This window comes from Gobius niger (genome assembly GCF_951799975.1).
Source record: "Gobius niger genome assembly, chromosome: 13".
In the NCBI taxonomy this organism is placed as follows: domain Eukaryota; kingdom Metazoa; phylum Chordata; class Actinopteri; order Gobiiformes; family Gobiidae; genus Gobius; species Gobius niger.
The window spans coordinates 18,973,881-18,999,657 of NC_136864.1; the positions used below are offsets into that span (position 1 = coordinate 18,973,881).

The 25,777-nt window shown below is 40.9% G+C and overlaps 2 protein-coding genes across 9 annotated transcripts in view; both read left to right on the forward strand.

Moving 5' to 3' along the window:
• The window catches only part of ptprsb (protein tyrosine phosphatase receptor type Sb), a 74,293-nt gene extending 56,668 nt beyond the window's left edge, over window positions 1-17,625 (forward strand). For 4 of the 8 annotated variants that reach the window (XM_079568739.1, XM_079568742.1, XM_079568740.1 and 1 more), the window contains 19 exons: window positions 7-101; window positions 609-862; window positions 992-1,079; window positions 1,247-1,462; window positions 2,324-2,481; window positions 4,932-4,946; window positions 5,356-5,468; window positions 7,267-7,364; window positions 7,622-7,745; window positions 9,392-9,567; window positions 9,685-9,804; window positions 10,333-10,487; window positions 10,810-11,095; window positions 11,568-11,746; window positions 12,074-12,200; window positions 12,283-12,408; window positions 13,141-13,295; window positions 13,391-13,526; window positions 15,969-17,625. In XM_079568739.1, the coding sequence (XP_079424865.1) occupies window positions 7-101; window positions 609-862; window positions 992-1,079; window positions 1,247-1,462; window positions 2,324-2,481; window positions 4,932-4,946; window positions 5,356-5,468; window positions 7,267-7,364; window positions 7,622-7,745; window positions 9,392-9,567; window positions 9,685-9,804; window positions 10,333-10,487; window positions 10,810-11,095; window positions 11,568-11,746; window positions 12,074-12,200; window positions 12,283-12,408; window positions 13,141-13,295; window positions 13,391-13,526; window positions 15,969-16,037 (2,690 nt within the window). In that variant the 3' untranslated portion in view covers window positions 16,038-17,625. The remainder of the gene's footprint in view (window positions 1-6; window positions 102-608; window positions 863-991; window positions 1,080-1,246; window positions 1,463-2,323; window positions 2,482-4,931; window positions 4,947-5,355; window positions 5,469-7,266; window positions 7,365-7,621; window positions 7,746-9,391; window positions 9,568-9,684; window positions 9,805-10,332; window positions 10,488-10,809; window positions 11,096-11,567; window positions 11,747-12,073; window positions 12,201-12,282; window positions 12,409-13,140; window positions 13,296-13,390; window positions 13,527-15,968) is intronic. The other 4 variants (XM_079568741.1, XM_079568744.1, XM_079568746.1 and 1 more) reach the window with 1 other exon arrangement.
• A 3,022-nt stretch (window positions 17,626-20,647) lies between these two features.
• Window positions 20,648-25,111, forward strand: LOC306972125 (uncharacterized protein). The gene is made up of 13 exons (XM_079568607.1): window positions 20,648-20,746; window positions 21,036-21,155; window positions 21,239-21,290; window positions 22,185-22,254; window positions 22,532-22,635; window positions 22,720-22,806; window positions 23,776-23,847; window positions 23,925-23,987; window positions 24,167-24,257; window positions 24,342-24,398; window positions 24,459-24,552; window positions 24,640-24,747; window positions 24,968-25,111. Exons 1-13 carry the CDS (start codon window positions 20,706-20,708, stop codon window positions 24,996-24,998), a joined length of 990 nt encoding a protein of 329 aa, XP_079424733.1. The 5' UTR covers window positions 20,648-20,705; the 3' UTR covers window positions 24,999-25,111.
• The last annotated feature ends 666 nt before the right edge of the window (window positions 25,112-25,777 follow it).

Consider the following 25,777-nt stretch of genomic DNA (forward strand, 5'->3'; position numbering starts at 1 on the left):
TTGTAGATGTGCCGAGGAATTTTTCTGTCAATCTGGCCACAAAAACCAGTGTCCTACTGACGTGGGAGTTTCCCGAGAGCAGCAACTCCTATCGCTTCACGGTACGTCTGTAGAATTGTCAATTAAAATGACAGCGCTGGCTGCGCTGTGTTGCTTATTTAATGTTATTCACTGTCTGCATAATATGTCTCTAATGTACCAAATTACTCAACCAATCATCTGTGATTGACTACGGTAGATTAATACTTCTAAACTGGTTCACGTAAGCAGCATCATTAGGGTAGTGGATGGTATCAGTAGGTAGTTTTATCAAGTCTTGAGGAGCCTGTGTACCACCTGAATTGCTGATCTGTATAATACAAGCACTCACTGTGTGGGATAAAACACCAAGTTCCAACAGCAAGTACATCGTATGCGTCTATGACTTCATCATTTCACAACAATAATCAATTCAAAATTCATTATGCTCTCATTCAGTATTTTGGTGTCTGAAGTTATAAAATATTCATCACTCTGACACAGACTATACTCTAAATAATTCAAAACATTTTGGAATTAGTTGATACCAGGAATAACCAGATATTAATCAAACTGCCCTTTTTTTCTAGGTGGAGTACAGCCTGCGAAAGATGGAAGTGGACGCCCGGCTCAGAAAGGCAGTGATCACGAACCTCCAGCCTGACACCAGCTACGACTTCATGATCACGTCTCCAGAGGGGAACATGGGGGGTCTGCGCCACCGCATCACTGCCAAAACCTCACCACCAATCACCATCCGGCGCCCGGAGATCGACCACACCCGTGACACGGAGGCCACAGTCACCATCATACTGCCTTCACTGGAGACGAGGACACCCGTCAAGTAAGAGTTGTTCATGTTAATTATGTCAATGTTTAGAGGCCAAAAGGCACCAAAGACTAAACTATGATGAACAACAACACAGTGGTAATGAGGATTATCTAATGTGTTTGTATGGGCTTGTCTTAACAGGAACGTTTATGTGGTAGTGGTCCCATTAAAGAGAGCCCGCGGCGTCATCAGACAACCCAAGAGCCCGGACGAGATGGATCTCGAGGAGGTGAGAGAAATTACGGTTGTGTGTATTGGATATATTTATACAAACACAAGCATAATGATACCACTAATAGAAACTCCTGGCAATGCTTACCCTTTTCTAATGCAGTATGTTTTTCCCAGTGTTAGTCATGCATTTTCTTGTCTGTCTGCATGGCCCGCTCCCCACAGCTGTTGAAGGATATCAGTCAAAAGCAGAGAGATTCTCGGACGAAGACTGTGGACCTCAGGCGTGCCTACATCACGGCCCGCTTCACACCTGCCACTCTGCCCGCCTTCTTCACCCTGGGGGACCAGCTGGACTACGGAGGCTTTGAGAACCGAGCCCTCGAGCCGGGGCAGGAATACGTCTTCTTTATTTTGGCTGAACTCAACTCCACAACAGGGGTATTACAGAATCTCACAGCCTTTACCTTTCTGAATAACTTTAATACTGAGAGAACGTTTTAGCTGTTTAGCTTATTTTTAGTTTTGAACAGGTAATAGCAATAGTATTACTGGGGAAGGTTATGGTAGATTCTTGTGAAATAGGTCTATACTTTTTTCCAGTTTTGCATCTTCTCTTTCTTTGCAAATTGAGTATTTTGCCGTTTTGTTCAGAGAGTCCCTTTATAAAAATCTGCCAGAGACTATTGCACAGTGCTCTAACCCTGCAGCTAAAACAATAAAATTCATGCCAGTCAAAGCGTTGTAAGCAAGGCAATAACCCTCATGTACTTTCATCACCAATGGTAATAAAGAGCGAGGGAGCACAGAAAGCTCTGCCAGAAGATGAACTGGCCTTTACGCCGGCGCTGTGTGTGAAATGGAGCTGAATTGGACATAAATATGGAGCTTGAATTTATACAGATTGGACATGTTTATTATGGGATGATTTCATTTGAACACATTAGAAACGCACATCTGTTTGGCAATCTATTTCCAAAACTCTCTCTGCCACAGCTACTGAAATTGTAAAGAGACACACAAGGAATGATAATGAATTGTGCTCTTTATTTAATTCAATCAAAGTTGATATATATATTTTTTTTTTTTATATGTGCAAAATGTGTTGGTTTTTTGGCTCATAGTTTTTATTGAACAGAAGGGTGCCATGAGCGTAATCGCGGGCCACATGGCAGTGCAATGCGGATTTTCTTTTTTTTTTTTCTTTTTTTTTTTTTTCATTTAAAAGAGGAGCGACAAATCTTGATAGTGAGAAGAGTATAAAGAAGTAGTGCTAACCTTTCACTTCACATTGTTTTACAGAAGATGTATGTCGCCAGCCCATACACAGACCCAGTGATCGCCCCGGACTCGGACCCCCAACCTCTGGACGCTGGGGATGGTCTGATTTGGGTGGTGGGACCCGTCCTGGCCGTGGTTTTCATCATTTGCATTGTGATTGCGATCCTCCTGTACAAAAAGTGAGTGCTACAGAATATACTTCTCAAAACATTAGATAAAACCATAAGAGAGTTCTCTCAGAAAATTTGCCATAAACAGCGCAAAAATATAGTTCCATGGATAAACTCGGACAAATTAAAACTTATGAAGGAGAGAGATCAAGTCCGAAAAGTAACAAATAAAATCAGATCTACACATGATGGGGTCGTTTTACTATGCTAAGAAACAAAGTGGTTATATCCTTGCGGAAAGCTAAGACTGACTTCTTTCTGTCAATAATAGCGAGGGCAAATGGAAATTCCAAAATAATATGGGATCAAATTAAAAAGCTTACTCCCGACCACCCCAGAGTGCATAAAGCTCTTGGAATCAAGATGGGAACAAATTTTATAAATGACCTAAGCATTTAACCATTATGTTGTAGATTCTGCTAATCTTGGCTAATATTGCAAGTTGTTTTCCACCGGAAACCTCACATAGTATGACTTACTCTGTGGATGAAAGTGTTCACAGTTTAATGAGTGTCTCGGACAGTGATGATTTACACAGTGCATCAATTCTCTGCGGCCATCTAGAACGAGATATATTTTTGGTATGGACACTGTGATGCTTAAAGGGCTACGTACATCACTCACACAACCCATTGCCAAGATAATCAATCTTTCTTTGTTGCAGGGAATGTTTCCAAGCATGTGGAAATCTGTTGTTGTTGTCACAATATTTAAAAATGGTGACCCTCTGTCTTTGGCTAATTACAGACCCATAAGTATACCCATAATGTCCAAAGGTGCTGAAAAGTTGGTCTCAAATAAAATAACTGAACACCTCAACACCACCTCCTTTGCCCTACACCTGATGCAATTTGGCTTTAGAGCCAGTTACTCGACTGAAACTGCCACCTGCTTCTTTATCGAGAACATCGATAAGAGAAGGGTTATTGGACAAGGGTGGGGTTGTTCGTGCAGTCTTCCTTGACTTACGAAAAGCATTTGATACAGTAAATCACAACATCCTGCTGACTAAATTACACAACTTTAATTTTTCCATCAATACTAATGGATTCAGTCATATCTGAATGAATGAATGAATGAATGAATGAATGAATGAATGAATGAATGAATGAATGAATGAATGTCAGAGTGCAAAGCTGCCAATCTTCTGCCCTGCCTGTCTCAACTGGCGTGCCTCAAGGGTCAATCGTGGGGCCTTTATTATTCTAACTTTACATTAATGACCTCCCGTCCACCTGCCCCCTTTGCAAATGTATGCAGATGACACAGGGCTATATGTTCATGGCAGCAGTGCTTCCCAAGTGGCTGAAAAACTCACCCAGGCCATGGTTCACATCACAGCTGAAGCACTGCAGTTAATCACATCTAAAACAGTTTAAATGCTTTTCAGTAACACTAAGTCTCACGTGAGTCGTATTTATGAACAGCTGCAGACTGTAACCCAGTATAAATATCTTGGTGTCATTTTGGACTCAAAACTGTCACTCAAACCACTTGTTAAAATGATCAGTAATCGCTTCAAGTTTACCCTCAGCAACTTCACATCCGGCACCAAATACAAATGCAAAAATGCACATGCACTCAATGATCTTCTCACATTTAACCTACTGTTTAACTGCTTGGTCACATGCCAATGTCACAACTCTCAAACTCATCCAGTCCCTGTATAAACGCACCATAAAAATTCTGGACCGCAAACCACTCTCATATCATCACTGTCCACTATTACAAAAGCATAATTTACTCAGTTTGGAATACATGGTCAAATACTATCATCTCTGCTTCATCTAGAAAATAACACACAACTATTAGAAAAAACAATACATGTAACTAATTTAAAATACAGATAAAAAAAATATCACGCTACCCGCTGCTGGCTTCTTGTTCTTGTGTGTTAGTCTGACTTGTCTCGATTGTTGTTGAGTCTTGTTGTAATGTCTGTCATGTTTGGTTTGTGCTATTGAGAGTGCTGTTTTCTTTAAATATTTTACTGTGTTGTATGTTATCAGATTGTCTTATGTGTATATATCTAATTTTATTCCCTTCAGGATGACACATAACACCTGTCTTGGGACTTCAGATGAAAAAACAGCCCTTAGGCTAATTCTGGCATAATTACAACAATGTATATTAATATGCACGGTCCCTATAATAAATAAATAAATACACACACAGGTCGTATTTGGCTGTGTTGTTTTGCAAAAAGTAGGAAGCTCGATGTACGCTGACCTTTTAAGGCTGCTTCTCTGCTAATTTGTTCCACTTTAGACTTAGCTCTATTCTCAGACAGCCATCAAGCCGCCTGACCCTGCTCTAGGCCTTGCATATCTGCAGAAGCCATCACGCTTTTGAATACTAATGCAGTGTATTGATTTTTCTCTCTAACAATCTGTCTGTTTCCTTCCTTTTCGGCCCCCAATTATTTCTTCCTGGCCTCTTTGCTCCCGTTTCACTGGAAGCAGTCAACCTGACAGGTAAGATTAAAGTGGTGTCAGCCTCTTTGTTCATTTTACCTTACAACACTTACACTCACTGAGGGAATTACAAGCACCAGCAAGTAAGTAAATTTACTTACTTGCTGGTAAATTTGATTATTTCCTTTCAACATGAAAAAAAAAAAATCTGTAGTAAAAATAATAATAATACATAATTTAACTGTTGACCAGTATACCATCCACAATGTCAATGTAAATTTAACTGTATTAGTTTTCTGAAATAATATCTATACTGTGTACACAAATCAATCACAAAATATTAAATGATATAGACTTTTGTACAATTTGTGGCAACAATAGTAATCTAAATGTTTGAAGTGTTTGAAGATGTAGATGAAGGGGATGTGATTATTGGCACAAATGTACCTCTGTGTATTTGTCTGAGCAGTAAGCGCAAAGACTCTGAACCAGGAACCAAAAGTCTCCTCAGCAACGCCGAGATGATGGCACACCACCCGACAGACCCCGTGGAAATGAGGCGCATCAACTTCCAGACACCAGGTATGTCTCAGTCACACGCTGAAACGGGCACCCAAACACACAGCAGTGGTATCTGCATAAGAAAGTGTACTTCCAATCGCTCATGATTCGATAATGAAATATTCATTAGGCTAATTTTATCCCTGCTGCGATTATGCAGACAAGATTGAGGAAGTACTCCTCCGCATCATAAATTGCCTTGTACCTGGCAGCTTCCTGAATCTTCTCAGATCAAAATGGCTGCTGCCCAGGTAGTACAGTCAGTGCTTAGTCACACTTGAGTCAGAGCTTAGTGACAGAATCTGATCATCTCCGCTCGCCCACCTTCCACATGCCCAGCGTCACATAACACACACAACGGCCGTTAAGCAGATTTATCTCATAAATCATGAATATCTCGAAATTGGACATAAAATAGTCGCGGTGTGCAGAGATCAGCGCTCGTGTGTCTCATTGCCAACTGAAAACCCCACTGTGAACTAACTACAGGGTTTTGCCGCGCATCGCCCCCCACTGAGCCAGATCTAACAACACAGCTGCTGTGGTCACGGCACCAGGCTGATGCTGCCATGCTTTTATTTTCCCCTCATTTAATTAATAGCTTTCAAAACAATCCTGTGTCAGTTTACTCTCATGGCATTCCTGCAGATAGTTTATAGAATCACACAGGAAAAGGTGTTGCGTTTCATCATCACGGCAACAGATTTAGTTTTTACCTGTCGCAGCCTGAACCATTTTAATCCTGAGATGAAAGTACGTGATCCCGGGAAGCAGAGTAAAGCCACCGAAGTGAAAAAAATACCTCAGCTTTTTCCCTTTTATCATTCTTTTTTTTTTTCTCTCTCTCTCTCACTCTCGCGTGGCAGCAACCTTGAAGCTGGCGCTACCACCACTTTTTCTCCCCAGAGATGGGTGCTTTTGAGATGCTCAGTAAAGATGAAATTTGTTTCCAAGAAAATCCTGCCTGATGCTATCTCAGGTCATTGCGGTCGTGACAGTTGTGTTTCGTCGTGATTACTGGTGGGTGCAGCACTGCAGAGAATAGCCACACTTGGCAGGTCAATGTGGAAGTTTTATGGCAACGGAATGTAATCTTTTCATAGTAGCAGGGCGCACGATTATGACTAATGATGAGAGTATAGGAAAGCAGGCTGACATTTTTGTTGTTGAGTAGGAAGCAAAAATGGAAAGGCGAAAATTCAGGGTAGGCAGTGGAGTTTTCCTGATGAGGATTACAACTGCGATTTGATGAGGGTAAGACTGAAATGGGAACTGCGAGACAAATGCAACAGATTCTTTTCATCGAACGCCGAGGCACATTATAACTTTCCTCTTTTCCTGTGAATTGTATCGTTTCTCTGTGCAGTAATACTTTGGGGCCTTTGATTTGTCATTGTAGATATTTGTCTTTTCCTCTCCCTCCAGCTGTGTAGAGAAATGACTTTGGGAGGCACAGGTCCTTTTCCTCTGCGAGCGCGGCGCCTGTACGCCGATGTGCAGCCCTCCTAATTAGCGTTCTGTCTGTGTTTGCTTTCTCGAAAAGTTGTTGCTCCTCTGATCACACCGCCAGCAATTTATCAAAGAAAAACACATTTACAAACAAACGCGCCTAGCCTCACTTTGTCCCAGCACATGGATCAAAATTGATTTTCCGCCTCAGTGTCCCCCTTAATGATATGTGATGCTGCCTGATTATAATCATCAGCATGTCTTTGCATGCGAGCGTTGTCAATCTGCTGTCATTTGAGGCTGTTCAAGCTCTTGCCGGCTTCACCTTTGAACTTTACCCTTTAACTCTGCGATCCTTGTTATCACACAGGCATGATGAGCCATCCTCCCATCCCCATCAGTGAGCTGGCCGAGCACATCGAGCTGCTGAAAGCCAATGACAACCTGAGACTGTCCCAGGAGTACGAGGTGGGAAGGCATCAGCATTCTGTAGGAGCGAACGGAGCGGGTTTTTAATCATTGAGCCTCTGCTTCATAACGCAAATATGATTTAACTTTTGTTTATCCGTGTGCTGATTATATGTTCATGATTAATTCAGTGCTGTAATTTATTGCTGTGTAACTTGTCTGCATTATGGAGTAAGAGCAGACGATCCATTATCTGCAAATGCGCCGCTTAATAGCTTCCACACACTCAAAGCACGCGCTGTTGTTCCTCCCCATAGTCTATCGACCCGGGTCAGCAGTTTACCTGGGAGCACTCCAACCTGGAGGTTAACAAGCCCAAGAACCGCTACGCTAATGTCATCGCTTACGACCATACCAGAGTGGTCCTGGCACCCATTGAAGGTGAGCATTTTCATATTATATGAGAAGAATTGTATGAGAATTTTGTGTCGGTGTTTCCATTTTAACAGGGTTAGAGCCGCTATTTCCTCAGTTAGTAGGGCACAAAATGCTTGCCCCCATCTGCTAATGTCTTGAGGTGAGGGTCCTCTATGGTCCTCCTCTTCTGCACTCAAATCGTCTCCACTACAAATTGTTCCTTGCTAAAAAAAAATAAAAAAATTTAAAAAACGCAATTTTATGGTCAGAAATGAATTGGATTCAGCCAATTCATTTCTGACCATAAAATGCTGGTATTTTTTTTTACCATATTTTCCGGACTATAAGTTGCACCAGCCTTGGCAACTATCTGGGCATGGAGACGCAACTGCTTATTGACAATCCTCTCCCAGCAGCACGTTGTTCAAGCACCCATTTGCGAGCTCGTTCCTCTAGCTGTGTCCATCTTGCTTTTCGCCTGTGATTAGCTTTTTTTGTTTTCTTCATTGCAGTAAGAGTAACCTCCGCTTTTCGCCAGTTCCTCACAAGTTTCTCACTAACTCCACATTTTCTTTCTGCTGCTCAATTACCGTTTTTTAAACCGGTGGTACAGGAGTAGGAGACACTGGTACACAAGCCTAGAGCGTCCTCTCGCAGTTGTCAGTATGAAAATAACAGTATAAGTCACACCCCCAGCCAAACTATGAAAAAAAGTGTGACTTATTGTCCGGAAAATACACTACTTGTTCTTAATAAATATCATTTTATTAAGGCTTCAACTACTTTTGTACATTACGTTTTTCATTTAGATGCACTAAGACATAACTGAGGCGATCAATTTAGAAATGTCACAAAAGCGTTGCAATGCCAATCCCTCAACAATACGCTCACCGTCGATGCCAGGGATCTCAAACCTGTAGCTCGGGAGCTACCAGTAGCTACATCTCTACACACTTGATAACTTGTAGGAGCTTTTCTGTTTGTTCTGAACATGTTGAACACAATCTGTGAACAGTTGGCTCAATGTTGTAAAGTACAAGGACTGCTCAAGTCACTTTCTTTCTACCTAAGTTGCATTTTACACAAGTGTTTTTTGAAGCATAAGTAGCTCCCTGGTCTATACTGTTTGCCATTTCAGTTCATCTATTATAACCACACATTGAATTCAAAATTATTTGCCGGTAAACTTAGTTGGAAAAAAATAGTATGCTTTATTATTTAAGGATTTGACACCTATGCAACGAAGAGAACATATTCTGTCTTAGAGTGTTGGCCAATATAAAAGTTATATTCCAGTCAGCTGATATAAGATAAACCCTCGTTACGGATTATAAGTGTGAGTAGGTTGGTGCTGGGTTAACTCAGTGAAACCGTGAGGAAGAAGCGCACAGTGACGGATCAAATCCGAGACAGCAAAACCGCATTGAGAGGCGCCTGAGTGCAGCGGCATGAGACTGACAAAACCATGGGTGCATTCAAGTGCAGCCAGCCCCAGAACAAGAAGAGAGAATGAGTTTGATCTGGCTCTTAGAAAATTACCCCGAGACTCCGGTTTGTTTGTTGTCGCCCGCACATCATCCAGCAGCCGACGTCAGTTCGTTCGGGCTGTTTGATGCCACGCACTGAGGTTAATTTGTGTCTCGAGCCCCTTACAAGTGTCTCATTTGCAGGTATCTTGGGGAGCGATTACATCAATGCCAACTACATCGACGGCTACAGGAAGCAGAACGCCTACATAGCCACCCAGGGACCGCTTGCTGAAACGTTTGGAGATTTCTGGAGGATGGTGTGGGAGCAGAGAGCTGCTTCTGTTGTTATGATGACACGTTTGGAGGAGAAGTCTAGGGTAAGGGAGCTGTTTTTTTTTTTTTTACCTACTGCCCCATTTACCTGGAACTGCTTGGACGCGGCCACTGCAAATAAATCTGCGAACTAAATTAAGCCCTGTTTCATTCTCGTGTAGATAAAGTGTGACCAGTACTGGCCGAGTCGAGGCACAGAGACCTACGGGATGATCCAAGTCACGTTGCTGGACACAATGGAGCTCGCCACATTCTGCATCCGCACGTTTTCCCTGCATAAGGTAAATGTCATCACTTTTCCATTACATTACATGGCCTTATTAGCTCTTCGTTCCCCGCTATCACCAATCCTCAGCTCAGACAGGCCGCCCGGCGCTGGCCTGAGATTGGATCACTGTTGGAGGCACAGCCGTTTCATACAAACCGCGGCTAATCTAGGTCCGTCAGGCTGTGGCCTACTTACAAACACTAAAACTAGGCCAAGTGTAGCTTGCAACTGCAGAAACAAGTTCCCCAAATTAGTATTTTCAACATCTAATAGAAAACAATGCACTGGATTTTTTGTTGTTGTTGCAACATTTCAGATAGAATACAACAGCTATAAACTAAATAATATTATGAATCCTGAGTGAAGAGAATACAACCTTGAATGCATTATATATAGCTAGTCATCATTACCAACATAAATGTCAATCTGCTGGATGACTTTTGGATTATCTAAGCAGGTGATGATGTGTATGGTTAACTTTCATGTATTTATGTAATTCAGTGAGGTTGATTCTAATGACCAATGACTTCTGTTGTTTTAGAGTGGTAATAGTGAGCGGCGAGAGGTGCGGCAGTTCCAGTTTACAGCATGGCCTGATCACGGTGTACCAGAATACCCCACACCGTTCCTCAACTTCCTCCGTAGAGTTAAATCCTGTAACCCTCCTGACGCGGGACCAATAATCGCTCACTGCAGGTAAGTGCCGATATTTCAGTATAAAATCATGGAACAAATTCAGATAGATTATTTTATTTATTTTTTATTTTATATTTATTTGGTAGGGACAGTGCAAGTTAATGAACAAGCCACACCGGATTGTAGCCTTAGGCTAATTCTCATCCGTCATCCCCCATGCACACTCTCATACATCCTGGCCTATTGTACATGTTTTTAAAATAAAAACAAATTAGGATTAGGGAAAATGATTGCTGACACAGGTGCCAAAATATAGTAACCCACAATGTTTGTTTTTGTTCAGTATGATACTAAAGCGTGTCTAAACTTTTTGTGCCGTCAGTGCGGGCGTTGGGCGGACCGGATGTTTTATAGTCATCGACGGCATGTTGGAGCGCATTCGACACGAGCGCACGGTGGACATATATGGCCACGTGACTCTGATGAGGTCACAGAGGAACTACATGGTGCAGACAGAGGACCAGTACAGCTTCATCCACGAGGCGCTGCTGGAGGCTGTGGCCTGCGGTAACACCGAGGTGGCTGCCAGGAGCCTGTATTCTTACATGCAGAAGCTGTCCAAGGTGGAGAGCGGCGAGCATGTCACCGGCATGGAGCTGGAGTTTAAGGTGAACGTGATTTGTGATTGTTTTTTCATGTGTGTTCCTTTTAGCATCCTTCCCATGATGCTAAAAGACGAAGTTATCTCTTTCTCGCTAAAAAAACACAACTAGCTATACAAAAGAAGAATGTGAACGTTGCTTCTTGGCAGATTCAACAGAACTATATACAGTATAGAACATGAATAGTTTCTGTGGATTGGTCATGGTTGTGAAATGAACACAGGCCGTTAATATTTGTGTGCAATTCATTAAACCCATCATGCTTATCCTCTGAAGTGCTAAAATTATATGATTACATAATGTGATTTTTAAACAGTTTGTTTTCAATCATTTTGCGAGCTCTCAGATATATTGCCCCATTTCACATTAGCCAACACATGCAAATGAGCCTAATTTAACCTGCATCTCAGCAAGCATAATCAGTTTTCTCCGCCGAGCCACTGTGATCACACACGCTTTTTCTCGTTCTCATTTGCAGCGTCTGGCGAACACCAAAGCCCACACATCCCGTTTTGTCACAGCCAACCTGCCTTGCAACAAATTCAAGAATCGGCTCGTCAACATCATGCCCTATGAGACCACCCGTGTCTGCTTGCAGCCAATCAGGGGCCTGGAGGGTTCGGACTATGTCAACGCCAGTTACATAGATGGATACAGGTATGTTGCAAACACTAATACGACCTGACCTCTTTGTTCTCTTATGATGGCTTGATGAGTGACTGGGTTGGATAGGTTTTCACTGTCGTGCTCCCACCTGTCTTGTCCACTCATGTCTGTCATCACTGCACACTTTCACCCACAGCCTCAGCGAAGGGACGTATGGGGCATTGCCCATGATGATTCAGCTCCACAGTCCAGTTATACACACACGTGTTTTGACTGCCCCTGTGTTTGGCCTCAAGCCTAACTCTGGTTCAGTTTAAGTCCTGACTAAGAAGTAAGAAGTAGGTGGTTTGATACTGTGTGTCTTATGTGTGTGTGCAGGCAGCAAAGAGGTTACATCGCCACACAGGGTCCACTGGCTGAGACCACAGAGGACTTCTGGAGGATGCTGTGGGAGCACAACTCCACTATAGTGGTCATGCTCACTAAACTGAGAGAAATGGGACGGGTATGTAAACAAACAAGCTCTCTTATGTCACTTCTCCTCCATTGTAGCTCCTAATGAGGCTTTTTTTGTTGTGGTCTCTCAGGAGAAGTGCCACCAGTACTGGCCTGCGGAGCGCTCGGCCCGCTACCAGTACTTTGTGGTCGATCCCATGGCAGAGTACAACATGCCTCAGTACATCCTGCGGGAGTTCAAAGTTACAGACGCAAGAGTAAGTTAACTGTGTCCCTGTGTTTAAAGGCTCCTGTTGTTCATGTAACGTAACACGGTGTGACTTTCCTGCTCCATTCTCATTCTGTCAGCATTGTTAGGAGGCAGCAGTGCAAGGCATGTCCTATCGACCACCCCTGTGTGTCGGTTATTTAGGTGAATATGTGCAGCACAACAGGTTAGCCCGGTGCTATCGACAGGCGGTCGCAACATCACTCATTCATTGTGCTGTCTCCAGAAAACCTTGACGGCACTGTGCCTGTGTTTGCTGATGTGTGCGCCAGTCAGAGATAACTCAAGCTAATCCAGGCCTGTCCTGACGCCACTTCGACAGATGCTGTATTGATCCCCATTAAAGGAGAGTCAGAAAGGCTGAGCCGAAAAGAAGAAATGTAATTGCTTACTGAGTGGTTGACAGTAGCAGACGAAGAGACGTTACAGCTCAGAGTTAACCACAGCCACTGATTCAGGGTCAGATAACAGTAATCATTAGATGGAGCACGGATATTGCCTGGCAGTCGTTCTCTCAGTCAATAAGGCAAGAAAAAGCTCTTTCAATGGACTTTTTGCGATAATTACCCCCCCATAAAAATTATTCAAGGATTGTTTTTAGTTACAAGGTGTGGAAGAAGCAAACAAACTAGAATATGGTGCAATGTGTGATATATTTTAATGATATATTTGTCGAAACATTGCCATATGTTTACGATGTTTATTATTCTTTATCCCATAGGACGGCCAATCACGCACAGTACGTCAGTTCCAGTTCACAGATTGGCCAGAACAAGGTGTGCCCAAATCGGGAGAAGGCTTCATAGATTTCATTGGTCAGGTGCACAAAACAAAGGAGCAGTTTGGGCAGGACGGTCCCATCACTGTCCATTGCAGGTAACGTCAAAGACCGGCAGTCAGGATGTATCATATTTGTGCCTGGGTTATGGCCCACCGTAAGCAGCTGCTGATTGTTTTGGTGCTTGTTGCAGTGCTGGCGTGGGGCGGACAGGTGTCTTCATCACTCTGAGTATTGTTCTGGAAAGGATGCGCTACGAAGGGGCCGTGGACATCTTTCAGACTGTCAAAATGCTGCGCACTCAGAGACCAGCCATGGTGCAGACTGAGGTAAACACAGTCACAAGGCATTTCATCAGTATAATTTAGCGTGTGCTCAAGTGAATTTTTACATAATGCAGTGAGTGCTCTTTATATTTGACTCTGAAGGCAGCAGATACGCTAATGCAGTTAGTCCTGAGCGTTGTAGCCTCTTATTGATCTGAAGATCGCTTGGGCCACCCCAATAATAATAATAATAATAATAATAATAATAATAATAATAATAATAATAATAATAATAATAATAATAATAATAATAATAATAATAAAAATAATTCACTCTACTCAAAACTATTTAATGGAATGTTTTACTGCTCAAAATGACAGACAAAAAACAGATTACAATGACTGTTAGCTAATAGTAAATGAGTAAATTGAACATATATTCATACATTTGATTTAAAACAAAATTGTCTTTAACCTCTTAACCCTCACCTGAACCGAGCTCATTTTCTTCAGTTTGGTATAAATCAAATCTAAAACCTTCTTGAACAAATAGTCAAAACAGCGACCAAAATTAGGAAGAAAATACTAAGGGCAAAAAAGCAACAAAACACATGATGAAAAAGTGATGAAAAAGTAAAAAATGAGCCACAAAAAAAAAAAAAAGACAAAAGCAAGGACAAAAAATGAAGAAAGCAACAATACCTGTTGTTCTGACTAATCTGACTGGGTGTAGTTTTGCCTGCCGTGCCAGACACTCCTCCTTTCTGTTCAAAAGAAGAACCGTCTGGACAGCTCCTCGCAGCCTATCATTTTACGATTTTACCCACATCGGTCCAATCACGCACCGAGAGGCGGGTGATACGCTGTTTTCTTCTGCTCTTTCGTCTGTTTTAAATCATTTGAAAATAAAAAATGTAATCCCTAAAACCGGAGCAAGAAACAGTGTTCGAAGCGTTCCTCGTAAATAAGGACGTTTTAGGAAAGACTTGTTGCTGCGACGTATCTAGTGTTACTCTGATTGGTTAATGCCGTTCAATCACGCCCACTGGGAAATCGTTGAGATCATGCTTGCTCCCAGACTATATGTCTTTGAAATATCTATGAAAAAAAAGCATGTAGTTTGGCAGGCCAGGCAAGGTGTAGTTGACGCGCGTATGTCAAACTTTCATTTGATAAACTTTATTGACAACAAATAACTATATCAATGGGCATGGCAAACACGGTCAAAAACTGTGTGCTCACCCAGTCACTCACACACCTGCACTAGAGAGCCCACCGATATAGTCTCCACCACACCGCACCCACAACACGCTCACTCATGACATACGATTCATTCATAAATTCATGCCCACCACCGCGCACACACAATGGCTGGAACACCTGTAAATGACAAAAACACAACAAAAATGCCTCCAAAATGTGACAAAAACGTGGTGACAATGCAACAAAAAAGTCACAGATTTTAAATGAGATGTTAAACTAGCCTATAGGTTGTTGTTACTCATGCCCCTAGAGGCCATAAGCGCCACTGCAGGTGTCGTAGCATGTTACAGTTTTTACTCATTAATTATCCGTGAGAGTAAATATTACGCTGACAGAAAAGACAAAGGGAGAGAGAGATATTGTACATCCATTTACACAATGGAGATAATTTTTTTCGCTCAAACTTGGCTGTAAATACTGTTTAAGTGGCCCTAGCCAGGAGTTAGCTTTGCCCGTTAGCCTGTTAGCTTCTCATTCATGATTCTATTAGTGTGTATTGCGCCTCCGACCCGGAGGCAGGAAAGTTGCAATGCTGGTTTTCTGGCCAGAGACACCAGGGGGAGATGAAAGGCCCCCCAATCATCCCATTAACACTTGTATTATCCCCACAGGGACTACAAAAAGGATTTATTAAGGTAAACAAGTTACTTAGTTCTGCTTTAAGGCAGGGGGGTAAGAGGTTAATGTACTGCTCGGACCCCAAAGCGTGTCCCACCATTTTTATTTATTTATTTGATAGGGACAGTGCATATTAATGAACAGTTGCACATCTGCACTGTACATATTATAGCAGAGATGCTAGTTTTCATCTGTAGTCCCTAAGCAGGCAACACATACACCAGGGAGCTGCACACCCCTCTTAAGGAACCACTGTACTAATGTGTCGTCATTGCACATGAATTATTAAGGACATGCCGTAGGTGAATATAGTCAGGAGTAATGGGCCAATGAACTATAAATACCTTGTGCTGCTCCCAAAATATCCTAATGTAATATGAATGTGAATGCACAATGTAAAAAGCAATTTCATGTATAAAAAACGTTACCTCTTTTAAGCTTGCTTTTAGTTGATCCCAATTACCCAGGCCCTGCTTTCTTTCAATCTTTTAAATACTCGATTCATTGCTTCATTAAAAATAAATCAACACATTAACACTCATTTACATTTAACACGTATTAATATACATCGCCATTTATCAATAATGAATGACTTGCTGATAACTATTCCCTCTGTCCCCACAGGATGAATACCAGTTCTGCTATCAGGCTGCTCTGGAGTACCTGGGTAGCTTTGACCACTATGCAACGTAAGCAAAAAGACCACAGACCCGTCTATCTTTCGGCTTCGAAGGGTGGTCCCCCCCCCCAAAAAAAAACGTTGGAGAGAGAGAGAATGAAAGAAAGACAAAACAACATTTGCGAACATTGAACTTCTTGGAGCAGAGAATCAAAGATGAATTCCACACCAACCAAGGACAAAAAGCACCAACACAAAAAAACAAGCAACAAGATTTCTGTGTAGCACCCACGCTCGTCAGGCGGCTTCCAGTAGGGGGCATCCACTGAGGGGTTTTCGTGGGTGCCGAGGCTGTCATGTGTAATCCATATACTTACCTCAGTGTTCCAGTGTGAAGGACGTACTATAATACATGTGTGTTGTGGTCAGCTATCTACAATATGAATCAGTGAAATTACAAGCGGCTTCAGAACAGGAAATATGTGTATAAAAAAAAAGCAAACAAAAAACACAAAGAGCCTGGATATTTGCTGCACCCTCAATGGGCTTTTTATCCTTAAACTTTGTATCTTTGGTGTACCGAGGGGTTACAGAGGTGAACATTTCTCGACGTGTCTGTGTCTCTTTAAGCAGAGGACTAGCCAGAGAAGAAGATCCCTGACTCGCCGCCGTAAGGACAGAGGACAGAGAGAGGATGCTTTTAATTACAGCACAGTGCCAAGAGAAACCCTACTACGAACTGTGGCCTACGAGGAGAGACGTCGCCCCCTATCACCCCACCGTAACACAACCCCCCACGGCCAGACTCACAACAACTCAAGCTGGCCCGGAAATCTGTTCAACACTAGGTCCCTGCCAAAACAGCTGGCCTTGGAGGACACGTTAAAAGTCCATTATATCCTCAATAGGGCTCCGATTTGTAGCCCATTTCTATTCCGTCATTCGCTTGCTTGCTATTTTGCGCTTGTCCTTGTTCATCCTCCAGCTCTTGATGTCAGTCCCATTGTATCATTCCAGTGGGGGCTAATTGAAAGAGACTAATGAAAATCACCAATTCCAACTCCAAATAAACGTTTTCTTTCCTCTCCTGAATTTAAAAGAAAAAAAAAAGCACTTCAGCCTATACAGACATTGCCGTAATTTTTGTTTGCCTTACGCCGACTGACTTTTGTTTTCAAAACACATGCTGCTTACTGGTTTTCCTGTGTCGTGTGCAATATTTTTCCTCATACAGTATCTCATCGGAGGCAGTCTGCAATATGTCGCAGAGTTATCATGTGAAGCATAGCCACTTTTGTAGGACATTTATTAGTAACTGCAAATACTCTTCAAATGACCTACCCTCCCAAATCTTTACTCAGAGCAGTTGATGTATCCCTTTCTTATTGAACCACTGCACAATCCTTTTGCTACGTGTCTGTGTTATGTTGCATACACCACTCAGGAGTAACATTATGACCACAGAGGGAGTGAAAAACACAGATAATCTCATGGAACTAACGAGTGGATTGACAAAGGCAAAATCGATATTTTGTCTGTAATTTTAATATGTGAAGGTCCAATGGGTAAATATGCGGTGTTCACATAATATTGTAAACAGCCTATTGTTGAATTTTAGAGGTGGAGGACATGCCAGATCTCTATGGAAGAATAGACTTTAATTTTGAGTGAGCCACACAAAACAAAAACTGCCGCAAAGTTCAACATTACAGTTATTATTTAACATTTTTCAATCATACAGGTGTGATATTGGTCAGCTGAGAAAACTGTGCCTCAAGACTAATTTAGTGGGTTTGTGGGCCTTATGACAAATGAATAATGTGGTTCTGGTTATTTATTTACACAGTGCATGAGGTTATAAACAGTGCATTGTCAACAGCGTTACATTGGCCCCTGTCCTCCATCTGATATTTCGATTCTGTAACGTCTGCAGTGTTGAGGTATGGGGCTACATTTTAGGCAGTTGGTCACAGTGTTGATACCTGACTGGTGTATGGTTGGTCCCACGTGGTGTTTTACGAGCACATTGGTCAGCTTTTTGTACAGTCATTCAAGTCCCTCACACTACAGTAAAAGTACAATTGTCTGAGCACAAGATTTACCGTACGTGGGATCAGCTCTGTTGTAGTTCTAATCATCGCGAAAAAAAGCCTTATTGTTATCTTTGTCGTATTTATTTGATACATTTGATATTTATGCTTTTATTTTGTGTTTGTTTTTATTAATTTATTTGAAATAGAGCAACTATAACCAATAACATGTTTAATTGGCGAGCCATTGTTGGGAGTATATTGTCATTATCGTTTTTTAATTTTTTTTAATGGCTAGTTTTGGTGCTTTTTTATTTGCTATGCCCTCTGTGCAGGGTGCTATTTGATACTGATGTCTGTCTAGTTAGCAAGAGGTGTGTACATTAGAGGAAGGTTTGCAGTAGTTTACAATGGTGCCCCATGGACGCTCCCCTCACCATTGTTTCATCAGTACCTGAGGTGTTCAAGGGCATCAGAAAAGCTAGTTGTTTAGAGACTTGTGGGTCAAAAAAAAAAACTTGACGAGATGTTGATATTTAGTTTGCTGGGAAGCACATGGTAGCAAGTGTATTTTTCTGACAGAGACCGGGTGAGAAGTGCCCACATTTACATCCCTTGTTTAAAATCTGAAATTATCCTAATATAAAAACTTGTGTGTGGTCCAGAAGTCTTGACCGTGTGTGACATATATCAAATATGTTATCTCTTCGATTTGTAATAATTATTGTGTCAAGAGAACTATTGTGGCGCACACGCATAAAGCTGCGTATAAGACGTGTGGAAGGCCCGCTCTGGTGATGCCATTCCTTTCACTTCTGTACCTGTTCTTTCCTTTCAACCATTGGATCATGTAGATATTGTACCTGGACTTTGTATTAAAAGCAGGATGATTGGATATACAGCAACGCGCACCGTGTCTGTGGGTGTTATTCATTTACAGGCCACTGGAGGGAGACAAAATCAACAAACACCACATTGATTTAGGGAGCTGTGGCACAGGTACCAGTGGTACAGCACCGCTCAAGGTAAACTGCATGTGTCTGCACTGATTTAGACAACAACAAAGATCTCAAATAGATGTAGCTTGGGTATGAAAGAGTTTTGTTTTGTTTTTAAATGCTGTTTGGTATCCAGTTGATGTTGATGTTGATGATGGAAGTTAATGCACATACTTGGATGAAATTAGATGGTGTAGAGTTATCTTATGAAACAGAGGGAACTCCACATTTTTTATGTATTTTATTTTTGTAATCTCGATTAGTCAAAGCAACAGCAGACTCTGATGTGTGATTCTTGTCATCGTTGGTCAAGGGCAAAATACGAAATGCCATGGCATCTCCATACTGTACCAACAGAATAGAATATATCAACCCTGAAAAGTATTTTAAACCACTATCCTTCCTATTGTTAAACATGCATGATCATCTTACACAGGCAAGGGCACCTATTCATATATAATTTGATCAGACATTGCTATGGTGAAGAGAAACAAATCCCCCAAACACAGACATTAGACTAATTTATCTGATAGGGTGTAGTTGAAAACAGGACGGATGTCAAATGCAGGAGAAGTTAACTGCCATGAGTGCATGACCCAGAGACTCAAGACATTGTACTGGTCTGACCGTTTAAGTCTGGCTGTGCTTCCACATGAGGGCCATTGTGTGTTATACTGAAAGGTGAGCTAAAACATACCCTGAGAACCAAGGTTATGGCTATATTATAAAGACAGCATGACCCAATATGTTTATGTTTATTCTCTAACAATATTGTATTAATTACTGTATTATTACTGTAATAAATCAATAGTCATAAATAACAAATACAAACAAAATAACAATGATAAAGAAAGTCCTAAAAGGGTAAAAATTGACAACAAAAAAGTCACATAAACCTGTAGGCCACAGCCTACACATTTCTGAAGACTATTCCGATCCCTCGAATCGTTTCTAAATATTTAATTTGAACATACCAACTCATTTGATCTGCTGCAGACCGAGATGGTAAAGGGCATAATCAGTCATTGGCCCTGGGGTGACATTGACAACAGCTGTTCAAAGTGAGAGGTCTCTGCACCAGAAACAAGGAAACTGACCTTTGAGGATGTGTGCATTCTTAATGCACACCGTTCATCTATAGGCCTACCTATTTAATTACAACAACAATGGGCAAACAGTAGCTGTTTAAACAGCCGCAAAGATGAAACTGAGTGTGCAGTGACACTGTTTAACAAATATCATTGTCATGCAGTGAATGTTGATATTTTGTTTTTGGTGACTCAGCTGCTGTGTTCGGTACCTTGATGATAGGCCCACACATCTTAGTATAGGCCGACATATAGGCTACTAACTGAAACTGACTGCACCATACCAAGTGTTTCTACTGCCCCCATGTGTTTCTCTGATGTCTGCTGCTGATGTGAACCGAGCGCCTGTCACTGCATACCTGTGTGTATGTGCGCACACATGCCAAAGGTCAGAGCTGTCACTGATGGCATCCGTTTGCACGAAATGCAGGCGCTTGCCCCTCGCGCTGTCATTGATTGGTGAGATGAACTCTAGGCCACGCCCCTCCCCAGTCTATTGGTCTGTATGAGTGTACCATGATGCACACATTCACTTTTTGTTTGTAATCCCTGTTACTCCAACTTGGCTTACAATCGTGCTTATACCTACATTTACTAACCCTTACATTTATTGCTTTTACAGCTGTATGAGTCTGAAGAAAAGAAAGTTCTCTCTGGATAGTTCTATGTGAGTATCTGTGCACTGGCTTTAGTGGGTATTATCTGTCTTTAAGGAAAGAACAATCCATCTCTTAAAATGGTTGTCCATATACTGTTTATGCTGCAGTAGTCCTACTCAAAGTAATGTGTACAGGGCAAGCCAATATATTTCTTGTGGTCGTCTCAATGACTAACTTGAATACTGTTAAACTGGACATAAAAGGACGTCTCTTATTTTATATCCACGCTCACTTGAGTCAAACCAATGCTCACAATGGGTTAAGTGACTAATCTACCAAACTGCTCTCGTGAGACAGCTGTCTGGAGGGAGCATGTCTCACCAGAGGACGCAGAGGCAGCGGGAAGAAGAGTGTGGATGAAGCTCGGCAACACATTCAGGAGCTGAACCACAACTTCCCAGCCAATGCCATAGCCAGGTACACAGTTATAAAAGAACAATGTGAGAAAAAAAATATGTTCAAAAACGCTAAATCCAATTAATGTGATGTGCTATCATCAGGGAACCATCTATAGCAGAGGAGAGCACTGAGGGACACAATGCCAACAGTAATGTAAGACTTAGTTTGGTTATATTTTGTTGAAACTTCTTGTATTATGCTTTAGTTGTGCTGTGGTGCTTTATTGAGGAAAAAATCCCTATTTATTTGACAAGGTCCAAATTGCAGAAGCCGAAGATGTAAAAATGTAAGAACTGCTAAAATTGCATAAATCCCTGACAATGTTCAAATGGCTGAAACTGTTGAATCCACTGAAAGACTGTAACTGAAGTCCTATCAAAATGAATTGGGAGGCTTCTCCATACAAATAAATGGGCCAGATTCAAGGGAAAACTGCTGAAGGTGGAATTGTCTTGAAAAAGGACAAATTGCGGAAGCTGAACACATGCACATATTGCAGAAAACGTGGAAAAATGCTGGAAACATGCAGAAGCCCCATTATAAATCAATGGAGAGAAATGGCTAAGGGATTCCGCAGTCAATCAATTAATATTACTTTGCTGTAGATTTTATGACTAAGAATATGAATGATTATCAAAAATATCAATTTGTCACTACAGCAAACACCTGAGTTAGGGCATATTTACAGTAGGCCTATGTCACAGAATACTTGCAACAATAAAAATAAATAATAATAATAATAATAATAATAATAATAATAATAATAATAATAATAATAATAATGATAATGATAATGATAATAATAATAATAATAATAATAATAATAATAATAATAATAATAATAATAATAATAATAATAATAATAATAAAAGATTGGAAACCCCTGAATTCTTGAAAGTGCGATCACTGTCTCTCTTGCACCTTCTATTTCCCATTTCTGAAACAAATGCTGTAAGTCTAAATGAATGATATATTTATAAAAATCTATTTTCTTATCATCAGCCAGAAGCTGTTTGTTGCCTATTCCCAGTTTTGTTTTCCCTGCAGATTAATGCGAGGCACAAAAGCTTCCACAAACTGTTCCCGGAAATTCCTGACGGGGAGAGCCTGACACACGGTGAGTTCGGGCAGGGTCGCCCACTCTCTCCTTAGTTATTCGCTGATATCGATTCACATCACATTGTGTCCTTCTCGCTGTTTGTCCCTAATGCCTTTGCCGACTGATTAAGTGCTACAAGCTGCTCTGTATGCCTAATGGCCTGAGCCGGATAAGGAGCTATACAATGTTTTTTGTGTGTGTGGCGGTGTGAATTATTCAACATGAATGCCTTCTGTTGTTTGGGAGCGGCATTTCGTCAAAAATTTTGCTTCTTAAGAGTGTGTGTTGTTTGCAGCCTTTACCTGTGCCTTGCAGAAAGACGGGCTCTTTCAGGGGAAACTTTATTTGTCAGAGAACCATGTTTGTTTCCATTCGGCCGTGTTGCTGAAAGATACAAAGGTAATTAATAATAATAATAACAATAATAACAATAATAATAATCATAATCATAACAATAATGTTAAATTGACTTTGCTGTAACAGATGGTCATTCCTCTGGCAACTGTGAGAGAAGTGAGAAAGCACCACTCTGCCATGTCTTTAACCATTAAAACTGCTGATGGGGAAAAGGTACTGCACTTCAATGACACACGGGCACATTTGTATTGGTCATAATAGAAAGGTAATAGTTGTGTGGATTGACAGCTCAACACTAGAAAGACTGACTGTTTGATAATACCTGTATTAGTACCCTAAAATACAGGACATACTGTATGCATTCTCATCCTGACTAAGAGTTCTCCCATGACATGGCATAATTTTTTTTTTTGAGACCTGTGACCATCTGACGTAGCCAGTGAAGCTGATGAGAGATTAGACTGGTGTTCTTTCAAAAATATGTGTTGTCTGATAAGCGACTTCAAGGCACGTGTTGTTTTAGCAAGAGTTCTCGTGACTCTGATTCCTTTAATACACGTGTGCCCAAGACACTGAAAAGTAAAGCGATTAGATCAAAATGCCCATTCTCGTTTCTGTATTGTAAGAGGAGCGGTTGTTTAGTGCCCACAGGAGCCGCCTCCACAAGAGTTTCAGTCCGACAGGTGGCACAGGATATATAAGAGGGAGAATGATAATGGACCATTACTTTTGTTGCACCCTAACCTACTGCCTTTTTAGATATATGTATTTATTAAACTTTTTATGTCTTTTTTTATTTACTCAAAAGAAATGCACACAGATTCCAATGTGCTTGTACTTTTTTGTTCCTGTGCAAATGGCAATAAAATCTATTATTATGCCATGTGGATGGGATCAGTTACTACAGAAATATTACAACAATTGAATAACTGTCTCCTGGCTACTATACCCATCCTGAGCAAAGAAATGTTGTCACTGATCTTCTGTAGATTGTAGAATTGGGACAATTGCTATTACCGGTAAGTTGAATCTACCTTGTGCAGTTGCCATGATAAAGTAATCCCATATGGCTTCAAGTCTTAAGAACTACAGCCCAAAGGAAAGAAGGAAGTGAGGAGAAAGTTGTTTTATGTTCACTCTGCCAAACATTGACCTGTTTCCTGCTTCTTCTTTTCTTGCCAGTACTTGTTCGTGTCCCTTATGAACCGTGGGATGTGCTACAAACTCCTCCAAACTGTCTGTTCACATGCACAAGTAAGTCCATCCATTTAGGCATTAGGAAGGAAAGTATAAAAGAGTGAAATATAAATAACTATGCAATACCATGGCAGGTGGAGAGCACGAACAGTAGCCCTCAAGTCTCATCTGGAGAAAATGAAATGGAGTTTGATATGGTGAGTATAACATTTTATTTTGTATATATCAAACTAGGACTGCAAAGAACTGTCTTGAATGTTGCAATGCTGATATTATTGCAATATATTGATTAACCATTTCAACACAGTGTATGCCATAATACAGTCATTTGCAGTCCTGTATTTAACATTTAATGACTATATTCTTTCTGCCCCAGACCTCCTCTAACTCAAGTATGGAAGACAGTTATGATGGAAGCCAACAGAGCAGTGTCAATTATGAGGGCTTTCCACAGTTTTCCAGTGAAGGTACTTCAGGCTTTGAAATGAAAAAAAAATCTCATTTCAAAATGCTTGTTTTTTTGTTTTGTTTTTTTCACTTTTCTGTCATAGTTCACTCAAGGCTTTCTCTGAGACAAAGTGCTGTGAGAGATGAAGGCCACAACAGAGGTATGGCTAAAGTGACTAAACAGGTCCAGAGCAATAATAATAATCTTTTATCATCTGAAGGCTGGATTAGGAGAGTGAGTAATCACATTACGTCATTGCTGTCCGACAACGAATTCAGAAATATCCAAGTCCTCTTTCATACATACATCATCCTGTAAGTGAAATAAAACATGAACGATCATAGAACAAGAGAAGCCAATCCCTTGTCATTTTTGCTCAACTTCCTTCTTTGTACTCGAAGAATGCTGTTGCTGCTATTGGTGTCCGGCTACATTGGCATGAGGATCTTTGCTTTGGAGGAACATCTGACCTCTTTGAGCTCTGTTGCACCAACGTTACAACACACACAGTAAGACTCACTCTTGCGTAAATGAACATGACCTTAAACTGGTTTGAGGTTTTTATGAAAACCATTGCATCCTGATGAGATAAACAGAGTTGTCCTACTGGTTCGAGAACAAAAGATAACATTCCACTGGTCACACCCAGCGGCTTTTGTTAATATGGACGTCATGTGCACATTTTTGCATATTATCTAATGTATATATAACCTCCCCTGTCTCTTTTAGGTACAAGGAAACAGCAAGTGGTGTACAGTGAAGAAATCTTTAAAGAAGTCGCCCTTTTAAGATAATCGATCAGTGTCTAGACAGTCTTTCTCAAGTATTGTAATCCTGAGCTATTTCATGAAACACTGTGCAGCAACCCATTTATTGCCACACAAAAAGATCTAAACTAAATGTTTATTTGATTATTTATTAGCTGTATCCGCGGGCCAGCTAATCTTCCTGGGGCCCTTTCAAAAAACAAAAAAACAATTACAATGTTTCACATCTGAACATACTATCAGCACCAGTAAAATTCACAACATTTCATTACAGCTGACCGTTCATACTCCATCAGTTCATTCTGCACTAGCGCATCAGCATATCAGAGAGCATCAACTAACATTGGCATAATTTTGACATATGCAGTATTATATGTTATCTCATTGATTAAGTATGTACCCTCCCAAATGCATTTTTATTTGTTTCTTAAATACAGATCCTTGTTTTATATTACATTGATTGGCAATTTATTCCTTTCCTTCATGGCTCTAAATATTGTTGAAGAAAATCAATTTTGGAACTTGGTATGAGAAATTGACCAGCAGAAATCTAGATTTTGCTCAAATTGCTCTTGCATGAATTTGAGATTACTGTTACTGATGGAAAAAATGTGTTTACTAGATCAGGGGTGGGATGTTTTCAAGACAATATTTAAAAAGAATTCATAGCAATGAATTTGATGTATTATTGAATGAAAGCGGTGTATTTTAGTGAAATGAAGCCAAATATTAAAACATACGATCAAAACAAACATTACTAAAACAGATTTTA

Excerpts from the sequence above, each read along its gene's own strand:
- LOC306972125 (XM_079568607.1), top strand. The coding sequence starts at position 20,706 with ATGAGTCTGAAGAAAAGAAAGTTCTCTCTGGATAGTTCTAT. Across the intron at positions 22,807-23,775 it reads AAACTGCTGATGGGGAAAAG|TACTTGTTCGTGTCCCTTAT; the intron begins GTACTGCACTTC and ends TTTTCTTGCCAG. Across the intron at positions 24,553-24,639 it reads TTTCATACATACATCATCCT|AATGCTGTTGCTGCTATTGG; the intron begins GTAAGTGAAATA and ends TTGTACTCGAAG.